Here is a 23118-nt window from a genome sequence, read left to right on the forward strand (position 1 = left end):
TGTCATGCTGACTGAGCTCTATGGAATCTAAGTATATCAGATAAGTTTTTCATAATCCCCACCCCCAGCACCTGAGAGTCAGTGGTCTTTTGTATCTGATTGGCGGAGAGCTTTAGAGGCGTAGTGACGTAAGGGGGGGCTGGTTCCGCCAGAGGAACCAGGCTGCAGATCGCAGCGACGGAGGTTAGTGCGAGCGCTACGTTCATATTAGAAAGACAGCACAAGAGACGCGCCTCTGCACCTCTCTGACACACAGGTATGAACATCCACCGCATATTAACTTTAACTTTTTTTTAAACGAAAATGTGGATGGCAGGCGTACGTGAGCATATAATTGCTGTCGTTCGCAGGTAACGAAGCGATTATAAGCTTGCAATAGCCTATAATGTTTGCATTATATATGAATGTCCTGTAATGTATGATTCATATACATGCACAATTTACAGAATAATCTACCGATACTTAGGAACCTAACTTTTTATTTCTGAATACTGAGTATGCACTTCGCAACTGTAGCCTTGTCCCTCAGATTAAGAGATTACAGTCTGTCTTAATTTGTATTAGAGCTGGTTGTCTGTATTATTAGTGGGAATCCCAGAGGACTTTATGATGGGTTATGAAGAACATTTGCGCGTGCTGTTCGGATGAGATTTTGCGCGAGCGCTGCAGATGTAGTGGGCGAGGGAAATCTCGTGTCAGTCAGAAGAGGGTGGATGTGGTTTACCACTTAAAAGTCTGTTAGGGACATAGAGGTTAGGATGCACTGAAACTTTGACAGCTGATGGGTTGATAGAATCTTGAAAGGGGGAGATTAGATGACGGATATGAATCATTCAGAGCTCAAAACTTCCTCCTCAATAAAAAAAGACAATTTGTTGAAACTAGGCTGTAAAAATTAACTTCTTTCTGAACTTCTGCAACTTTTTGACATCAGATAGATAAATACAGTGACACATAACCACCCACATTTGTTCAGAAACTTGGCCAGCCTAGTGACGTTTAGGTAACAAGGAGAAAGCAGGATAGCAACTATTTTTCCTAAATACCAGGCAATCTTATGATAAGATAAGGGCTGGGCGATATGGCCAAAAATATTATCACGATATTCTTTTTCATATTGTTCGATATCGATATTTTTCACAATATACATTCATATTTGCATATTGCAATTGTTTTTTTTTTTAATATCCAAGTTGGCAGAAGAAAATACATTTGAAAAAAAATCATAAACAGTCAAAATAGTCTCTACTAAACTGCAATGTGAGCCCAGAGACAGCCAAAGCAGCGGGGTCTGAGGGATCTTCTACCAAAATATGACAATATTTTATAGAGTTTATCAATCGAGTGCAGTTGGATTTGAATGTTAAAAGATCATCTGTTCATTATGAAGCATAATGTAAGCAGTCCAGTATTTGTTTGAATATTTTTACATTTCAAATTATATATATATTTTTTATATTTCTTTACATTCAAATACCCAAGTATGGGGGCATAGAAGCCCTTGTGACTGAGGAATGATACTGCAGGGGAGTTCTTGGGTATCCCCTGCGAAAACATTTTGAAAATTTAAAAGTTTGAATGGACCATTTTTATATTTTCAATAAAGTGAGAAAGACTAGGCTACCAACTAGTAATTTTATTGTCTTTCCTTGTCATCCATGCCAGAGATGATGACATCTGATTAATTTTAACAAAATTAGAACAGAAATCCATTTGTTTATTATTAAAGGCTCATAACATGCTGATTAATAAAGCTAAATTTAGAAGGAAAAAACATTATGGTCTAAAGGCAATTTGGTACCACGTTAAATTATGCAGTGCCTCATGTCAACTCACGTGCGGGGAAAAGAGATAACGTGCGGAGCGGGACAGGGCATACATTAAGCGTGTTCAGTGCTAGAGAAAAATATTCAAGAATACAGCGCAGAAAGATCACAGCTGGTGTACATAGCACTGTTGTTTTGTCGCGCTGCTCACTAGAGATGATGAGAGGGCGATCATCATCATGATGTCTTGCAGTCCGGATGGAATCAATCGACCGCGGTGACCGGCGTGTAGCCTAATCATTAGTAAGGCAGCTAACATTAGCAACTTCATGTAGTCTGAGAAAGCTGGCTGCTTGTGTTTTTAGTGACACATACTTGAACATCTAGATGTAGAACATGGACAAAATATTGAAAAATATTCAAACGCTTATCATCGATATCGTAGATTTTTTATCGTGATAAATATCGAGATCGTTTTATCACCCAGCCCTAGATAAGTGTAAAATAGGGAAAAACGGCCAAACATTGTGCTGTCCTGTCTGTGTGTAGCACCAGCCACTCTGCATATCCTTGTGAAGATTCCCAACATTAAAAACAAGCTGCTCAGGTTTCTTTTTAACGAAATCCCTGATCATTTCAGCCTGATCTTAACAGTTTGAGTGGCACATTTTAGCATGAATTGTTTTGAGAACCTGTCTCAAGGTAATGATGGCTTTTTTGAAGAATGGAACATTTTTCAATTGTATTGGATTCGACAGCGAACTCACAGCTTGCGAGTAAAGCACCTACACGCTAAAGAAAGCTTTGACGGAGCATTTGACGAATAGAAATGCTTAAGATTAGTCTTGAGGGTGTACACCAAATAGAGCGCAACAGTCTGTTTCCAGAAGTAAAAATCTAATTTCTTCAATAGACTAATTGATTTTCAACACTAACTTATAAACCTTTAGAGACAGACCTATGGTTTATGCTTCCACTGAAGCCACCCATCTGCCTTATTTCAACTTTATTGTTTAAAAAGTGTTTTCAATAGCAGAATTCCTGTTGAACAACTACATTGCCCATGGTCCAGCAGAGAAAGCTTCACCAATCAGAGAACTGTGGCCAACAAAGTCCACGAAATTAGCCTGGAAGCGACCGCCCACTCCCATGACGCACTTTAAATGATGCAAACGAGTCAGTTTCCCTGCACCTTCAAACTACTTATATATTAGTGTATATCAGAATATTTAGCAATAAACGTAAACAATATTGTTTGTATGCTTATAATCAACAACCTAAAATCAATAGTTTTATATATTTCCTTATTTTTGTATTCGATTACATAATTCACAGTGCTTCATGGGATTGTAGTACGCACCTTCATGAAAGACACAGACTTGAACCTTTGTCTTTTTATCCAATTTCCAAATTCTTTTTTGCCTTAAAACAAAGTCTGTAATGTTGCGATTCACCTCGGAGCTGGTTGGTTTGGTTCATGGTTTACAACCCTTTAACTGAAGATTTTATGAAAAATCTTTGGAAGAAATTAATGGGAAAAATACTTCCGGAACCCAGATGGCTGAAAAAGTGGGCGGGCACTGTTGCGTTCTACTGGATTTCCAAAAGCGCAACTGAACCCACCTATCTGAAATTCTCATTGGTTGACAGATGCCTACATCGGAGTGCATTCCAGCAAAAGTTAAAACCCTTGCGTTTTCCCTCCATTTCCTTGTAATGCAAGCAATATCCCTATTAAAATCAATGGACAGTGTTCTCTGATGCAACATCAATTCTAGTGTGTAGGCAACCTAAAAGTGCACAGAAGCACTTTATGTCATTTCACATACGAAAAATTGTTTACATAAAAAAATCTTAAAGGCACAGAAGCAGAACAAAAACAGCCTGTTTAATACTATGGGTCTGAGAGAATATGGAAAATGGTCAATGTTGTGGTCTCTTTAATGTTTTCTTATCTCTACATAGCATCTGTTTCTTTTTCAACCAGCCAGTTGAGTGGAATGTGGAACAAATGTGTGCGTGTGCTCTTTTCTATTTAAGTCAATCAGCATTTATTTATTTCAATCTTGTGCTGTTTCCTACTCTCTTTTTACATGCTAATGCTTTTACATGCAGACAATGTCATTCTTTAGTACACATCAGATGTTTGTTTTTGCTGCAACATTTGTTAGGCATGAGACAGGCTGCCAGTTTTAGCATTTAATAAATTTGGTCATCATGGAATATTGTTAGTAACAGGCAGTTAAGCTGGTGGACTGGAATAGATCAAGCTGTTATCAGCCGTTGTGAGCTGTTCTGACAGTCAGAACGTGACAGTGATGTGTGGACAGACACGGCAATGTTAGGGCTGGTTATAAGTAGCATGCTTTCTCTCTTTCTCATTTGTTTATGATCTGGTTTTCACAGCTGTTTGTGCAATTTTCTGCTCAGCTGCAGAAGAAAATAACATTGCAGTTAATGCTGAATTATAAGTGTACTAAAACAGCAACAAAGCGGTGACTGAACTTCCTTGTGCTTTCCCGTGGCATTCACTTCCCTCTTGAACCATGTTGACTGTGCTGTCGTAGGCTTGAATAAAAGCCATTAGAATCAGCATGCAGATAATTTTCAGAGCTATAACAATTTAACCAAATACAGCATTTTATCAGTAAACAGTATCCGTAAAAGCCATAACAATACTGTTATTAAGATCTGAACTTTGAACTGTCTACAAACAGCATGTGGAGGATGCACTTGATGGGGTAATTGTCACAAGCAGCCATAGGGCATTTGTGTTTTTGTAAGCATCTACGCTCATGCTTAAGTGATCACTGAAAAAGTAGCTTACAATGCATGCTCTACTGTATATGAAAAAAATGCTAGCTGGCATATGTGGCTCAATTTCTGATTTCAGTGTGAACTCATTAGTATTTGTAGGTATTCATATGTCAAGTGTGATTCTTCCACACATACAATTTTGTACATTTGGATAGACGCTGACTGATATGTACAATATCAATGTAATGACCATAAACTATTCTTTTACATATGAACAACTTTAGAGATATACAAATATTTAAAAACCCTTTAAGGTTCATGGAATATTTAATTCATGGAGTTCATAGATTGATTTTATTGTATTTATAATGTATACAATTAATTAAAATGAACAAAGTTAACATATTTACCTAATTTGACCATATGATTTTATTCTGTTCTGTTCTGATTTGGTCGAAAACATTGTGTAAGGCTGACAGCTCACATACTGTACACAGCTCAGTAAATGAGTGAAACACGGTAGTGTTACATCAGAAAATTTGTTCAGGCGAGTCTTCCTAAAGATTTTTTTGTAAAGATTAAGTCTCTAAAGTTGTATGTATGTAAAGCATTTACATTTTAATTGCTGCCAATACGTTGATATTGTATATTTCAGTGTCTATCCAGTCATTAAAAAACATAGGCCTAACTTTACGTATGAATACCTACAAGTTGAATGAGATCACCCTGCTGATTTAGTTGTGATGATCATTGTTAGTTTTGGAACTGCATGACAGTCAGTCATGTAGCCTGTTTTTGCAAAACCTGTAGTGGAGCCATTTTAGGGTGAGAAAAGACTTGCTGCAAATGGTTATTATTATGAATACAAACTCTCTACTTCCTGAGTGAGTTGTGTTGTGGTTAAAAGTTCACCTTAAAAGAGGAAGCACAATTTGTGGTTAACAACGGCCATGACAAACTTTACAAAAATGTATTGTTTTTAGTGTGACGCTGTTAAAAGTCCAACCTGCCGAAGGTTTAGCTGTCACTCTGTATCTCTTCTGTCCTTTTCTGAGCAGCCATGGGAAACCAGTGAGTATCTCCATCTTTTGTGTGATGAACTCAATCTGTTTTGAATGCTGCATGATGATATACAGTAGATGGTAGCGTTGTGTATGGATGTGTCTGTTTTCAATCCCTCAAGCTTGCCTTTTCATTCTCCTTTGTATGTGAGGTTAGTTTAGAGATCTTCTACTCTATTTCCTGACCTCCATGTGGTTCCACTCCAACAAATGATGAACTGAAACCCCTTCTACTGCTGGACCTGCATGCACAGTTATGCAAATACCTAACAGGCCTTTGAAATGATGATATAAAGTGCCTATGTATACAGCTCTTAAAACATCTTGCCTGAGATTTGGGATGCCTTTGGATCTTTGATGTATGTTATATTTTGCTTGCATTGGGAGCAATGGATCAAATTTAGACTAGCTCCTGGATGTGAGATGCTCTGGTGTTTTTCAAACTGAAAATGGGTTTTGTCCATAGATGGCACATAGTGTCTTCCCCGTCCTCTGCATGTGTTCATGTTAGATGTCAGCCCGGGCATCTCATCTACTTTCCTGCACTCTTTCTTGGCTGTTAATAGCTGTCTTGAGCTTGCCAAACTGTCTGGATTGCAGAAGTTTTAAAGAAATATCCCAATCTTAAGAAAGATTTCCAGCATTTAAAGGAATATTATGGGTTAAATACAAGTTCTGATGACAGTATCTGTGGCATGCTGTCGATTACCACAGAAAATAATGTCTACATAAATTTGACTTGTGTTTGTAAAAACATCAGAAATCCACTTTACAATAGAAGTCTATGGTGCAACTGCTATCACTACATTTATGACTGATTGCAGAGTTTATTGGTTTTTATGGACAGCGGTTTGTAGTCCATTACAATGGAAAGGGAAATGTTGGTAGCTAATCTGAAGTTTCAATAGGCCCAGAAAGTGTTGCACAGGAAAAGATTCCATTTGTATAATGTTAAGGCAAATGGAAGTGTGATTGTAGCATTTATGAACCAATTCTGATTTCAGTTATTGCGGCATTGCAGCACTGTACTTTGAGAAATACATTTTTATTGAGTCAATTTTGTTATGCTATGACAGCAAGAATGTTCATATACTCCAACTTCTGTGGTCTAGTTTAATAGTCTGATATAACACCAACAAAACCATAAAGCCTGCACTCTATAATGGTCCAAACAGCTTGTCCACATTAACTGCTCCATCCACTAAAACACTTTAAAATGATCCAGGTTCGGCTATGACATTATTACAATTAAACTTTGATAGCAGCAAACTTGGAAGTCAACATGAAACAACATTTAATTAATATTAATACTAACCAATAGCCCACACAGCTTACATGAGAGAAGTCAAAAAGGGAAGTAGTTTTCAAGGTGGAGAAAGTTATTACATTTGATGAAATCAAATAAATGTATTTGATTCATTTTTTATTTTTATTTTTTTATAATGTGCACTGATGAATTATACAAGACCAGAAATTTGTATGAAAAAGTAAATAGGGTCTGCTTTTATTTCATATGACTTTAAATATTCAGATGTTGTTAACATGTTAAAAGTCTCGCTGTGACTTTGGAAAGTGTTGCCACCTCATTCACAACTTCTTTTTTTTTTTAAAAAAGAGGAAATGTACAAGAACACAAACTTATACCAATGGCAAAGTACTCCCCAAATGCAAATATTGAAACAGTTTAGAGTGTTTACACAAACTGTCCACCTAAACCACCTAAAATCCCCCCACAGCTGCTCTGTAAGCTTGCCATTTGGATCTAGACACACCAGAGATCACTGGGTTCCCATGGAAACATTATCAGTAATCATATAAAAAGAATACAATAGACCTCCAGTTGTGTTTTAGGTAGAATAGACAGCCAAATGCAACACAGTAGACCATTATGGTCTGTGCAGGTTGACATTAGGCAGCAGTGCTTGGCAAAGCACACAGCATCTCTCTGGGTTCAGAGACAGGCTGTTGCAAAAAGTATAGTTCATGCAAAAATGACAACTCTGGCATAATTTACTCACCCTCTTGTTGAGGGTCCCAAACCCAAATTTCTTTCTTCCATGGAACGCAGAAGCAGATGTTAGGCAGAATATTAGCGGCAGTTTTTCAATACAATTAAATTGCATACGTAATACGGGTTTGGAACAACATGAGGGTGAGTGAATGATAACAGAATTTTCATTTTTGAGTGAACTATCCCTTTAAACTGGATATTTTAGAATGAGAAACCCTGTGATTGTTGTCTACAAGAGACAAACAGTGGGGGGATTGACTGTGGTAACTCTAAGCATTAAGAAATGCCTCTGCACTCTTTAAAAATAGACACAGTATTCCCCTACACAACAGAGAACAATTTGTGGGCTAACCTAAAAGTGATTAGATTTCAGACTTCAAGAGTGATCGAATGTGAAAAGCTGCATAAATGGTATTTTTGTATTGATCTTAGAATATTCCTACAGCTGTGTGGAAGGAAAAATAACACTTTGAACATTTTAAACAGATTGATGGCTTGTGAATTGTGCCATTGAAAATTGAATGGCAACACTGTTTTTAAAGTATAAAAAAAAAATCACACATTCTAGCCATGCAATATTTCTCCTTTTACTATTCTAGACATCTTACAGTGTATCAATCCAGCATAATGTATATGTGAGGTGGATTATGAACACATATTTAACATTCCCAGCACCTCTTATGGTAAAGAGTGATTATGCAATTTTACCACTGAAGATCCATTGACTCATTCATTCAGTTATCTCACAGGGACTGTTTCACTAAAAAAAATAAAAAATAAAACAATGCTAAAATTTAACATTTGATAAATAGTGGCACAAAAAAGAATTCAAAACATTTTGTTTTGTTGGAAACACTGAGGTATTGAACAGGTAAGTGGGACTACACTTTTGGAGAAATTGTATTTGATAAATCATAGTCAACATGTCCGCTTGGCTGGTTAACAGAAGAGGTAGTTTCCCCTTGTGTCAGTTTAATATCCGACAAACTTGTTGATGAATTATAAACCATTTCTTTTAAAACTATTTGTTTATTTTTATTTCATTTTGTACAGTCCATTTACTATTATTAATTTGTATTATGTACAGTGCCTGTGGAAAATCATCATACCTCTTTGGAATAGTCACTTTTTTGTCTTACAGCCTGAAATCAAAACATTTTTTTCCAGCTTTATTTACAAATTGTGCCTTACAACATTCAAGTAACAAAAAAAAACAAAAAAAACAGACAGTTATATAATATATTACAGTTCCAAAAATATATTAAAGTTGAAAAAGTATAATAACAGGGGTTGAAAAGTTATCATACCCCTGGATTTAATTCTTTGTAGAGCTACCTTTTGCGTTAATGACAGCCATCTGTCTGTTTAGATATGTCTCTACTAGCTTTGCGCACCTAGATTGGGGAATATTTTCCCATTCTTCCTTGCAGAATTGTTCGAGTTTATCCAAATTGCGGGGTGAGCAGCGATGGACTGCTCTCTTCAAGTCCATCCACAGGTTTTCTTTTGGATTTAGGTCAGGGCTCTGACTTGGCCACTCAAGGACTTAGACTTTCCTATCTTTAAGCCTCTGTGTTGGATTTGGCGGTGTGTTTAGGGTCATTGTCGTGCTGAAAGTTGAACCACCTGCCATCTTCAGTTGTCGGGGCCACAGATTTTCCTCAACAATTTGGATGTACTGGCAGCATCCATTTTCCCTTCAATCCTGACCAATTGCCCAGTCCCCGCTGAAGAGAAACACCTCCACAACATAATGTTGCCACCACCATGCTTCACTATAGGTTTGGTATGTGTGATGTGCTGTGTTTGGTTTTCTCCAAATATAACACTTAGAGTTCAGTCCAAAAAGTTCAATTTGGCATCAGACCACATGGCATCAGAATCCTTCAATGAGACTTAGTGTGGCACATTTTCAGAAGAGGCTTCTTTCTTGCCACCCTGCCATACAGGCCAGCTTTGTGTTAAGCTTGGGAGATTGTTTTCACATAGGGCTGGGTGGGTTTTCACAATTTTTCTGATTAATTCGAATTTGCATTTTGACACGATCAAAAAAATAAAATAATTTTAATCGAGATTTTGCAAAAAATATTGCAAACGCTATAGTTAGATACGCTGTAAATCCACCAAAGGCTGAATATGGAAGAGAAAAAGAATTTACAGCATTTGTCTTAATGCCGCTCCTGATCTGATCAGCTGCACGTGTGTGGCGCGCTCCAAATGAACGTGACAGGTTAACAACACGGAGACTGGTATAAAAGACAGCGGTAATATTCTCAGTATGATTGTATACAGTGTGATTGTAGCTCATCTTCGTCCATCATACAGGTATACACCAGCTTAAGACCATAACTGACCTCGGCATGTGCATGTTGATGAATGGTCTCCTTCCTTTTCTTTTTACCCATTGAAAAGTGTTAGTTATGTGACAGTTATGGGTGCTTCATTTCAAATCACGAAGAGGCTAACCACTTTATTTTGCAACGTGGAAGTAAGCAGCGGCTGCATTTCCAGCGAATATGACAGAGTTCCGCTGGCATTGACCAGAGTGTAAATAACTAGAAGGTTATAATACCAGAATTTAGTGATATGGGCTTATAAACTGTAACACAACCACAGGATGTACAGCAGAATTATGTGCCAATGTCGGATAATTTTCTAACGTCAGCATTTATAGTAAAAGAGTAAGTAAATCATTCACTTGTTGCTGTGTGTTGTTGTATTGAAGAGATGGTAATAAAATCTACTTCTTTATTTACTGAGATTGTGACGATGCAGTCTTTCTTGTCTCGTCTCCATGTAAACCTCCATTCATATATACCTGCATAACCTCCGATGATGCCTTTCTTTATTTTCCAAGGTGATGTTTCATAAGACATGCTGAATGCGAGATCTGCATATCTGTTCACAATGCACCGCTAAGAAAAAGAGAATGCTCTCTGACAAGAACGGAGGGTAAAATGCGTTTACTATTTTGTCAAGATGAAACAAGATGCAGTTTTGGTGCAAAGAAAGTTGAAGCAGCATTTGCCTGGCATCTTTCTTCTCTCTGCAGGTTGTGTAAAGTTTGTGGAGGCGTGTCAGATGGCGCAGAGCACCTGATTTCATTCATTCTGCCAGTGCAACAGTGTGTGATTGAACAATGGCAAAATGCGATAAATGGTAAAAATATATACGCTCAATAAACGAGTTTATGAAAATCTTAATTAATGATAATAATATGTCAACATTTATTGCCAGCCTTAATATAAAGCAGCATTATGTAGTATTTTTGTATAGTTGAAATAGCTGGAAGTGGCTTATACTGGAAGTGGTCCACATTCAAGATTGATAATGGCAGCACCCTTGTTTAGGTGGGAGAATAAAACATCCGCTGCTCCTTTTAACACGATGATTCAGATAGATCGCTAATTATTACTTTGTTCTGTGACGTGTTTCATGTGTACTGCATCTATAGCCAACATTTGGCAAGCGATCATTTTGACAAACTTTGCTAGTTGAATTGTAATGATAAATTATTTCATATTGCTGCGCTGCTCGGCGTGAACCTCTAGAGGGCGCGTCTCTATCTGCAGGGGTTTATGAATAGACACACAAATTGTTTGATATTCAGTGAGTACTTTCTAGATAAACTTGATAATTTATAGATATTTATTTCTAGATAACTTTCTAGATAGACTTGGTTTAGATAAAATTAATACCTACACTGGCTAAGAATTATTTTGCAGTTTTCTTATTATTTTATTTCTGAACATCTGGGTTTATTAGATTTTAATTTATTTTACATTTACACTCTGTTGACAACTCCCCCCTGTGGCGTATTTGGTGCATTTGTAAATTTTTCTTGCACACCTTTGTTTACTATAATGAAAAGAACTTGGATTTCTCTAACCATATTGCCTTGCATTCTAATAAAGAACATACAGTTTGAATCATGTTGGTATACATTTAAAAGCTGAAAAAATCGAAACGTGAATCATCTATAAGTTTGATAAAAATCGAGATTACATTTTTTTGCCATATCGCCCAGCCCTATTTTCACATGCATAACCAATCAATCTCAGCCATAAGGGCTTCTTTTAATCCTTAAAAGTTGCCTTTGGCCTCTTAATAGCTTCCCTGATCAATATTCTTCTGGCACGGTCATCCTGTTTTTGGTGGTGACATGCACTTTCCACATCTTAATAATGCTTTGAACGGTACTCTAAAGCCTTTGAAATATGTTTGTACCCTTCTCCTAACCTGTGCCTTTCCACAGATTGAATTTATTTAAATTTCCAGGGTGTAGTGTGACAAATGATAAGGATTTTGACAATGTATAATGACTTTCTATAGGCACTGGATATATATCAGCATTATATTGAGCAGCCTGCTCCCTAGATATTGGTATCAGCATCAGCCTCAGCCAACCCATATAGTCAAACACTAGACATGCTCTGCCCTTGACTCTGATGGGTAGTGGTGAGATTTGTTAAACTTAATAATTAATTAGACATTCACCATGCTTATTTGGCTAAATGCAAACAATTGTACAGTATCTGTCTGCATAGAACCAATTCTACTATTTTCAATTTTAAACTCATATACTTGTTCTTGGATGAACCTATAATGTCATGGTTACTTTCATAACCTCCGTTCCCTGATGGAGGGAACGAGACGTTGTGTTGATGTAGTGACACTAGGGGTCACTCTTGGGAGCCCCAAACACCTCTGCTTTTTTGAAAACAGGCCAACGGGAATTGGCGAGTGGAATTTACATGTCACTCCCCCGGATTTACGGGTATAAAAGGAGCTGGTATGCAACCACTCATTCAGGTTTTGTGCTGAGGAGCCGAGACCAGGTCAGCGGGTAATTCAGCGTTTTGGCAAGAGGGACACAACGTCTCGTTCCCTCCATCAGGGAACGGAGGTTACGAAAGTAACCATGACGTTCCGTATCTGTCACTCACTCGACGTTGTGTCGATGTAGTGACACTAGGGGTCCCTATACATCCCTATACCTATCTGAACTGTGTTACATGAACTGGCGGTGCGTGATGGGCAGACCACTGTGTGCCTCGTAGCCAGCGCACCAGGCTGTCATGTAACCTCCCCCAACACTCTGATGAGCATCGAATGGTCCTACAGGAACAAGTCGACTGCCCAACAATAGGGACAGGCTAGCCCAGCCAAGGCCTCTTTTCCTCTTTTTTCTCCCCAAAAAGAGTGGAATTTTTTAACCGACTGGGACCCATAAGTGTTCCTCCCAAGGGGAAGACACCGCAGAGACCACACCCCGCTCAAAAAGGGGGGTGGGGTATTTTGAGTGGAATACGTCACATGGTCTTACCGAGTCTTGTCGGAAGTATGTCATGTGGAGAGGTTCCATGGTAGGTCCTACCTGAAGGGGGAGGAGTTTCTACAAAGCATGGCGACCGGGGGCAGATGAGCTTCCTCTGCCCAAGGAAGACGCAGTTTACCGACAGGGAAATTATTTTGTGGAAGATATCACATGGGGTTGCCTTCGGGGAACCAGCACATATGGAGCACCTACCTCAGTACATAGCCCGGTCAGGGTCTCAGGATCACTTGAGAGTAACCCGGACCGAACTACAGGCACGATTCGCTGACAGAGAACGCCTGCAGGTCCCCTACCCTCTTGATGGAAGTGAGCGCAGTCAGGAGGGAAGTCTTCAAAGAGAGTGCCTTAAGCTCAGCTGACTCCAAGGGCTCAAAGGGAGCTCCACATAGACCCCGAAGGACTACAGAGAGGTCCCACAAGGGGACGAGGCACGGTCTGGATGGATTCAACCTCCTAGCGCCTCTCAGGAACCTGATGATCAAGTCATGCTTCCCCAAGTACTTACCATCTACTGCATCGTGATGAGCCGAAATAGCAGCTACATACACCTTCAAGGTGGAGGGGGACAGCCATCCCTCCAGCCTCTCCTGCAGGAAGGAAAGCACTGATCCGACTGCGCATCTCTGGGGGTCTTCGCGTCGGGAAGAACACCACTTAGCGATCAGACGCCACTTCGAGGCATACATGCGCCTCGTAGAGGGAGCCCTAGCCTGAGTGATCGTGTCTACCACCGCGGGTGGTAGGCCACTTAGGTCTTCCGCGTTCCGTCCAAGGGCCAGACTTGGAGATTCCAGAGGTCTGGTTGCGTATGCCAGATGGTGCCCCGTCCCTGAGAAAGAAGGTCCTTCCTCAGGGGAATTCGCCAAGGGGGGCTGTCGTGAGGAGCATGAAATCCGAGAACCACGTCTGGGTGGGCCAGTAGGGTGCTACTAGGATGATCTGCTCCTCGTCCTCCCTGACCTTGCACAGGGTCTGTGCAAGTAGGCTCACTGGGGGAAACGTGTATTTGCGTAGTCCAGGGGGCCAGCTGTGTGCCAGCGCATCTATACTGAGGGGTGCCTCGGTCAGGGCATACCAAAGCGGGCAGCGGGAGGATTCCCGGGAAGCAAACAGGTCTACCTGTGCTCGACCGAATCGACTCCAAATCAGATGGACCACCTGGGGGTGAAGTCTCCACTCTCCCCTGAGGGTAACCTGTCGTGACAGCGTGACAGCGTGTCCGCTGCGGTGTTGAGGTCGCCCGGGATGTGAGTGGCTCGTAGCGACTTAAGGCGCTGCTGACTCCAGATAAGGAGACGGCGGGCGAATTGTGACATGCAACGAGAGCGTAGACCGCCTTGACGTTTGATGTACGCTACCATCGCTGTGTTGTCCGTCCGGACCAACACGTGCTTGCCCTGGATCAACGGCAGGAACCTCCGCAGGGCGAGCAGTACTGCCAACAACTCGAGGCAGTTGATGTGCCAACGCAGCCGTGGACCAGTCCAGGGGAACCCCTGCCCATTGAAATGCAAGGTTGGTCCAAAGACTGAAGAGGCGGCGACAGATCAGCATGATGTCCTGTGGCGCCATGCCCATCTCGGGACTCGAGTCTGAAGCCAGTGCTGAAGCGGTCTGATATGCATCAACCCTAGCGGTGTGGCCACCGCTGAGGATGTCATATGCCCCAGGAGCCTCTGGAAAAGTTTCAGTGGAACCGCTGTCCTCCGTCTGAATGCCTTCAGACAGTTAAGCACCGACTCTGCGTGCTCATTCGTGAGGTGCGCTGTCATCGAGACTGAGTCCAACTCCAAACCGAGAAAAGAGATACTCTGAACCAGGGAGAGCTTGCTCTTTTTCCAGTTGACCCGAAGCCCCAGTCGGCTGAGGTGCCGGAGCACGAGGTCCCTGTGTGCACACAGCAACTCTCGAGAGTGAGCTAGGATTAGCCAGTCATCGAGATAGTTGAGGATGCGGATGCCCACTTCCCTTAGCGGGGCAAGGGCTGCCTCTGCGACCTTCGTGAAGATGCGAGGGGACAGGGACCGGCCGAAGGGGAGGACCTTGTACTGGTACGCCTGGCCTTCGAAGGCAAACCGCAGGAAGGGTCTGTGTCGAGGTAAGACCGAGACGTGGAAGTACGCATCCTAAACGCAGACTAATCTTGATGCCGGACGCTCGCTAGAATGCGTTTTTGCATCAGCATCTTGAATGGGAGTCTGTGCAAAGCCCGGTTCAGTACTTGCAGGTCCAGGATTGGTCGCAACCCACCGCCTGTCTTTGGTACGATGAAGTAAGGGCTGTAGAACCCTTTCTTCATCTCGGCTGGAGGGACAGGCTCTATCACGCCCTTGCGCAGAAGGGTCACGAGTTTGTGCCACAGCTGGGACGCACAGGGGCGGGGGGTCCGCCGCTGGAGTGCCATACCTGCAAAAATGGGACGGTGGATGGTGGTCGTGACAACGGCCGTGTGCACAGGACATGTGACCCAGGAAACTTGAAAACCACTCTTTTGTCGAACTTTTGGGTACCGCAGCCTCTTGGGCATGCGGCAAAAAATGAAATGAAGGATTCTTCTCCCGGCCCTCCACCGGGGGATGGAGTGGTCTGTTCACCAGCTCCAGAGAAGCAGGTCTCCTCGCCCCTGGGTCGCCTGTCTCAGGGGTGCTTCGAAGCCTTCCTCGGGTTCTTAGCGGCCGGCCGTGAGACGGGTGGCATCTGCTTCCTGTGTTGGGCTCCACGCCAGGGCCGGGCCACGGGGGCGGGCTGCGGCGGAGCCGGTGTTTTTGCTGCAGGAGGACGCGCTTGGTGACGAGCAGACGGGGTGCGGGGTCTTGAGCCGCGCCGGGCAGGATGTGTTGTATGACCTCCGTCTACTTCTTCACCGCTGAGAACTGCTGGGCAAAGTCCTCGACGGTGTCTCCGAACAGGCCAACCTGGGAGATGGGGGCATCAAGGAATGTGCCTTGTCAGCCTCTCGCATCTCAACCAAGTTGAGCCAAAGGTGGTGCTCCTGGATCACCAGGGTGGACATCGCCTGCCCGAGAGTCCGCGCCATGACCTTCGTCGCCCGGAGAGCGAGGTCAGTCGCCGAGCACAGTTCCTGCATCAATCCCGGGTCAGAACTACCCTCGTGCAGCTCTTTTAGCGCCTTGGCTTGGTGTACTTGCAGGAGAGCCATGGCGTGCAGGGCGGAGGTGGCTTGTCCAGCGGCACCGTAGGCCCTAGTCATCAGGGACGATGTAAACCTACAGGCCCTGGACGGGAGCCTCGGGTGCCTGCGCCAGGTGGCGGCTCTCTGCGGACACAAGTGCACCTTATCCACCTGGGGGATCACCGAATACCCCCTGGTCGCTCCACCATCGAGGGTAGTGAGAGTGGGGGAGCTGAAAGACCGGGACCGGGCAGTAAAAGGTGCCTCCCACGATCTTGTTACCTCCTCATGAACTTCTGGAAGGAAAGGAACCGGGGTGGGGCATGGCTGTGGGCGGCGCCTCGAGCCCAGGAACCAATCGTCAAGCCACGAAGGTTCAGGGGAGATTGGAGGGTTCCACTCTAGCCTGACGCTCGCGGCCGCCCGGGAAAGCATGTCCGTCATTTCTGCGTCGGCCTGAGACTGGGTGACCATTCCCGAAGGAGGAAGCCCAGCCGAAGCCTCTGCGTCCTGCACTCGATAACTCATCGTCTTCCTGGGCTCCGAACAAGAGGTCGAACTCGCCCTGAGATAACGACCGCAACCAGGAATAACACACAAACGGAAAGGCATCTTTAAAAAGATATTCCGTGTGTGCCACTCTTTTTGTGAATGAAAATATACTCTTTTAGAATATACTCTCTTTTTTCGTTCTCTGCACTCCACAGGTGCAGAGGGGGAGAAGCCGCTGAAATACGCCATAAATCCAGCAGTTTTGAGGTGCGTCTTTGGAGGGAATTTAATTCAGTGCACTGAACACAACCGCTCGGCTCCGAAGAGAAAATCTGAATGAGTGGTTGCATACCAGCTCCTTTTATACCCGTATGTCCGGGGGAGTGGCATGCAAATTCCACTCGCCAATTCCCATTGGCCTTTTTTCAAAAAAGCAGAGGTGTTTGGGGCTCCCAAGAGTAACCCCTAGTGTCACTACATCGACACAATGTCAAGTGAGTGACAGATAGGGAACCTAAAACATGTTATAAAAAGACATTCTGTCTGATGAAGATTGCCAGAGATACACTTGTGGCTATGCAGGTGTTGCACATTCTTTTGGGACCTGCAGCTGTCTGACAGCTCAATTTACACCCAGATGTCTCATTGAAATGAGCTGAATGAAACAGGGTGGACAGATTTCAGACATTGTAAGTTTGTAGTTGTCACTTTAGAGTTGGGAATCGAGAACCAATTCTTATTCGGAACTGATTCCATTTTATTTTTATGCAAAGGACAGTAAATGCAATAAAAATGGCATTTTTTTACTTCCAAATATTTCTTCCTCAAAAGTAAGAATTGGTAATGGAATTGTTTGTGATGAACATTTTATTGATTCATACATTAAACCAAGAAAAGCAAAACATATATACACAGAATCAATATTTAACCTAACCCTAAACCCTAACCCTTGTCCATACCAAGTGCAAATGCAAGATAAAGGGCTGTAACTTCTCTGGTTAGTTTAATAGATAGGCTTTGCAATGGCGAAATACGGGCAAGAACTTCCTGTTCAATACAAAACCAGGGAGGGGCTCTCTCGGGTGGAAGCGACCAATGAGCCAAATGTCTGAGACCGAATGCATAATAATAAAAATAAATCTTGGGTATGCCTAGCCCACCATTGTCAATCGGCCTATGTAATTTATTCAAATGAAATCTGAGACGTATACCATTCCAAATGAAGGACTTCGCTATACTCTCAAATTGCTTGAAATAAGAGAGGGGGACATCTCCAGGGAGAGATTGTAACAAGTAGTTACATTTTGGAATACAATTCATTTTAATAACATTAACCTTCCCAATCACAGATAAATGTAATGAAGACCACCTGCCCACATCGCTCGAAAACCTTTTAATTAAGGGGTCAGAATTAACTCTAACTAAATCAGACAAATTTGCTGGGAATAGAATGCCCAAATACTTAATGTCCTGTTTGGGCCACTGGAAGGCATCCGGTTGGAAAGCCATTACTGGGCAGTACGCTGTCAGAGCCAAAGCTTCGGATTTAGACCAATTAACTCTGTATCTCGAGAACTTAGAAAAGGAATTAATAATTCTGTGGAGGCAAGGTATAGATATAGTAGGGTCGGAGACGAATAATAAAATATAATCTGCGTAAAGCAAAAGTTTATGCACCACACCTCCCGTCACTACCCATTTAAAATCATCCTCCTTTCTTATCGTGGCTGCTAATGGTTTCAGGGCAAGACAGTACAATAATGGGGAAAGAGGGCAACCCTGCCGGGTGCCACTATCCAGAGTAAAATATTCAGAAATTAATCCATTCGTTTGTACCGCCGCTACCAGGTGCCTATAAAGTAACTTAATCCAACCAATAAAAGTATTCCCGAACCCGTACATTTCCAAAATCCGAAAAAGATAATACCATTTGATAATGGAATTGTTAAGGAATTGGAATCGTTAAGAGGATTCGGAACCGGAATCATTAAATTCCTATGACTCCCATTTCTTGTACACTTCCTATGAAATTCCCAAGGAAAAACAGACAGATGTGTAGAGGTTACTGTGAAAGGATGGTGATTTACTAGTTCACACACACTTAAAGGTCTGTGGTGGGAATTCACTAAGAATTAATCGTGGCCATTAATAAGGTGGTTATTTGCACTCACTGTATGTGCACCTGATTTATTAAAACAGTTGTGCAAATAAGGTAATGACACCAACACCCCCCAAAACAATTGGGCTGGATGCAATTTGCATGCCGCAATTCCTGATCTTGCAAGCTGGTTCAGTAGGTTGTGTGGAGGATGCAGCAGACTACCATAATCTGCCATATTTTACTGGGACTGTACAACATCGCTCCACCAGACACCTGAATTGGCTCTCTAAAATGCAGAAAAACACTTTTAGATATATGCAAGGTTATTATGCTCCTCTCCATCATTTGATGAATAACTGCTGTCATGATCAATATAATTTGTTTTTACACAGGCGCTTTTAAACAAAATTGCAGGCGGTTACAGTGCAACATTAATTGCCCCAGGCAAGTAATGCTTACGTATGTGAATAAAGTGTAAACAATATTGAGCCTAATTTAGTATATAGAAGGGAGAGGTGTTTGGCTGAAAAGAATGACCATGACTTCAATTAAGTACTCATTCCCAGGCCCACACGAAATCTCAGCAGAAAATTTAGCAGATTTCTGCAGAATTGGAACAGCTATTATTCACAAAGATTTACACATCCCCCACCCCTTGCTTGTTTGTTTATTAAATATTTGGGCTGATTTGATTACACTTTTAGCCACCAATAAGCATGTAGTGCATGGTCTCAGCTCAGTTTAACACATTTGAAAAACTTCACATAACATTTAATGTACTGCAACTGACTGGTTTTCTTTTCCTCTCCCAGTATCTCCATCGTTGACCGTAGCAAAATGCCATTGGGAGAGGATGGACATTCCTGGAAAAAGAAAACATCCAGCATCAAGGAAATCTATGACTTCAAAGAAGTTTTGGGAACGTAAGTCTTGGAACATTTCACCACAGCTACTGTTTACATGTCAGCTGAAGACAGTCATTTCTTCCAGACATTCATCATTACTGTCTGCATTGAATTACATAACTTTTTTGTGCTGAGGATTTGTTTATGTTGGCCTATTGGCACGTAATCATGATGGTTGATAAATAAATAAATTGAGCTTGTAATGGGAATTTTAATAGGAAATATATATGGAGTATACCTGTAAAAGTTTCATTCTAATGTTCATAGAGAACAGCAGTAGTTTTCACATGCATTGGCCAATTATAACAGAGGTCATTTACTGTACATACTGTACATTTACATTTATGCATTTGGCAGACGCTTTTATCCAAAGCGACTTACAGTGCACTTATTACAGGGACAATTCCCCTGGAGCAACCTGGAGTTATGTGTCTTGCTCAAGGACACAATGGTGGTGGCTGTGGGGATCGAACCAGTCGATTACCAGTTATGTGCTTTAGCCCACTACGCCACCACCACTCCATACTGTATATATGTCTTAAAGGTACAGAAGCTAAAACAACCTCTTTAGTTCAAGGGGTGTAAAAAAATGAAATGCTACAGAAGTGTAGAAAGAAAGCTCCCTTAAAAACAAACCTGTTGACATTTTGGTTTTCCCATGCCCACAAATGCTCAACTGTGGCCGTCATTCTGATATGAAACTGTCCAGGCAATTGTGCAAAGAGTTTTTGTTGCTAACACAGAGCATTGCTCTCAAGTCCTCTGAGAGTTTTGGCAGTCCTTCTAAAATACTTCCACATGCTTTACTCAGAGCCAGTTTAAAGACTAGGGGCCATTCTTAGGGGTGTTTTTTTTGGCTTGCTTAGATTTTGGGTGTGTGAGTTGACCCTTGATCACTGCTCATACAGTGACAGCAGTGGGAATGTTTAGGGCCCATATTCCAGGCCTGGGTTCTGTGAGCACAACAGAATTAATGGAATCTTCTTTGACTACATGTCTTGGATAGAGGTAGAAGGGGAAATTATGTTTCCATTTATTTAAACTGGAGCTCAGGACGGTCTGGTTTCCTCTGCTCTTATTACTGTGGTTAAATAGGAATGCAGAAAGATGTTAGATGTTCACTGTAGTGTAAACTAGGGATGCATCGATACAAAATATGTGTGACGTTACGATATCCGATAATTTTATTTTAAATCTGCCCATACTGGTTGTATGATGGTTTTGTTTTTATGCTACCTTGTTTCAAATCACTTAAATAATAACTTTATTCTCTATGTCTTTAAATGTTTTTTATGTTTCAAAGTAACTGGTCTCAGTTATTTACAAAACACTAAAACAAAAAGCACATTATTAACTCACATTAAATGAATATTCCTGGTTCAATACATGTTAAGCTCAATTGACAGCATTTTTTGGCATAATGTTGATTACCACAAATGAATAGCATGTCCTTTTCTTTAAAAAAGCATAAATCGAGGTTACAGTGAGGCACTTATGATGGAAGTGAATGGGGCCAAAATCATTTTATATTTGAGCTGTAAAGTTGTTTAAATCGTCAAATTTACAGTCGTTTTATGGTTTTAGGGTGTGTTGACATTACATCGTGATGGCAACAAAGTTGTAAAATTGGATATAACTTCACACAGCAAAAGTGATTTTATCACACTAAAATCATGTTAACATATACTGTTTATGTTTTGAAGCTTTACTTAAAAAAAAATATTTTAATGTTTACGGATTGACCCATTCACTTTCATTGTAAGTGCCTCACTGGAACGATGTAATGTCAACAAACCCTAAAACGACTGTAAAAATGATGATTTAAACAACTTTACAGCTCAAATAATACACAAGTTTTAACAGAAGAATTAATGCAAGTGCTTTTATAAAATTATAAGCTTCACATTTCTGTGTTTAAAGAGCACCTGTGATGGTTTTTAAACGTGCCTAATTTTGTTTTAAAGGTCTCATACAATAGATTCACATGCATCCAAGGTCAAAAAACACTTTAAATTGCTCAGAATTTTTTTCCCAGTGTCAAAAACGACTCGTTAAATGATCTGTTCTAAAGGCTTCATTCTAAACTCCTCCTTTCAGAGAGCTACTCTGCTCTGATTGGTCAGATGTCCCAGTCTGTTGTGATTGGTCTACCGCTTAGTGTAGTGTTTGAGGGCAGGTCAAAGCTGTTCGCGAGCAGCCAATGAAGACCAGAGGTGGGTTTTTTGTTACCAAATTACGTAGGTTAGTACAGGAAGTAAGTCTGGAATTACTAACGACTCGTTTCAGGTGTTCAGAATCGGTTCTTTCTTTTGGGAGTCAATAAATCCATTTGTTGTGCACTTTGATTTTTTAAACTTTGCAGACTTTTTTACATTCACAAACAGCCATATAACACACTACATGAAAGGTAATATTTGAAAGACCATAATTGGTGCTCTTTAAACCCTCCAAAAACTGGCCTCAATCACTTTCATTGACCCCATTCACTTCCATTGTAAGTGCTTCACTGAAACCCAGATTTTTGCAAATATTTTGTGGTAATCAACATTATGCCACAAATGCTGTTGATTGAGCCTAACTTATATTGAACCCGGAACATTCCTTTAAAGCTACACTATGTATCTTTTGGCCCTCTAGTGGTTGAAGCATAAAACTGCAAGTTACTTGCGTAGGAACATTGCTTTGGTAATTACGTGAGTTGGGCTTCGACTCTGCTCTTCTTCACGGATGAATCTGATGGTTTGAGGAGTACTGGTGTAACCATGGTTACAGGTAATCATCTTATCAAAGCGAATATCACTCATGACAACAAAATTTGCCTCCTCCCCTCAAAAAATAAAGAAATAACCAAAGGAAGAAAAAGACAGATATCCAAAAATATGTCTTATGAGCAAGTAAGCAGCATATCTTCCGCTGGTGTTTTGACTTATTAAAAACAATTGTTTTAAAATAAATAAAACAAAAGCTAGGCAACAATGACGTTAGACATAACGATTGCTAGTCATATCAGATAAAATCAAATGGTTGAAACAATTATAACTTAGCTAGAAGTCATATAGACCAAGGTAGTAACTAGTTTAGAGATTTGCATTGTTTCCAGCATAAAATTACAACGTTTTCCATTGTCCTTCCTTCCTCGAAAATGAAATCACTGCAGTACCGCAATCCATAATAAAATGCCCCATTAGAGTGGCTAACGCTATCTAACATACTACAGTGCTAAGAGAGCTACCTAGCTATCTGTCTATGTCGCTTTCTCTTTTTGCTTGCAGACTTTTCTCGGTTTGAGGTTTCTTTATTTTGAAAACGGGTGATTCCCAAGAGAGTTGCATTTTGAATGATGCATGGTCAATGTCGCTCATTTGCTGTGCCTACAAGCTTTGAGCTTCAAACTACTACCACACCACACCTCACCACACATATACATGTACTGTAGTAGATGGACCTTCTTTTCTTTATTTACAGACATGATGTAAACACTCACGGACGAATGACGGAAATATGCAATTTCTCGCCAAATCCGTCCCGTCGGCTCTACAATATAAATCATTATT

The 23118-nt window shown here is 41.2% G+C and overlaps 1 protein-coding gene across 4 annotated transcripts in view; it reads left to right on the forward strand.

The window, feature by feature from the left end:
• The first annotated feature begins 154 nt into the window (after positions 1 to 154).
• The window catches only part of LOC127426321 (calcium/calmodulin-dependent protein kinase type 1-like), a 128392-nt gene continuing 105428 nt past the window's right edge, over positions 155 to 23118 (forward strand). The window contains exons 1-3 of one of the 4 annotated variants that reach the window (XM_051673066.1): positions 10484 to 10547; positions 10648 to 10754; positions 19472 to 19582. In XM_051673066.1, coding sequence (XP_051529026.1) covers positions 10735 to 10754; positions 19472 to 19582 — 131 coding nt within the window. In that variant the 5' untranslated portion in view covers positions 10484 to 10547; positions 10648 to 10734. Of the gene's footprint in view, positions 257 to 5458; positions 5595 to 10483; positions 10548 to 10647; positions 10755 to 19471; positions 19583 to 23118 lie in introns of those variants that run through there. The other 3 variants (XM_051673068.1, XM_051673067.1, XM_051673069.1) reach the window with 3 other exon arrangements.

Source organism: Myxocyprinus asiaticus, chromosome 35 (genome assembly GCF_019703515.2).
Source record: "Myxocyprinus asiaticus isolate MX2 ecotype Aquarium Trade chromosome 35, UBuf_Myxa_2, whole genome shotgun sequence".
NCBI classification, from domain to species: Eukaryota; Metazoa; Chordata; class Actinopteri; order Cypriniformes; family Catostomidae; genus Myxocyprinus; species Myxocyprinus asiaticus.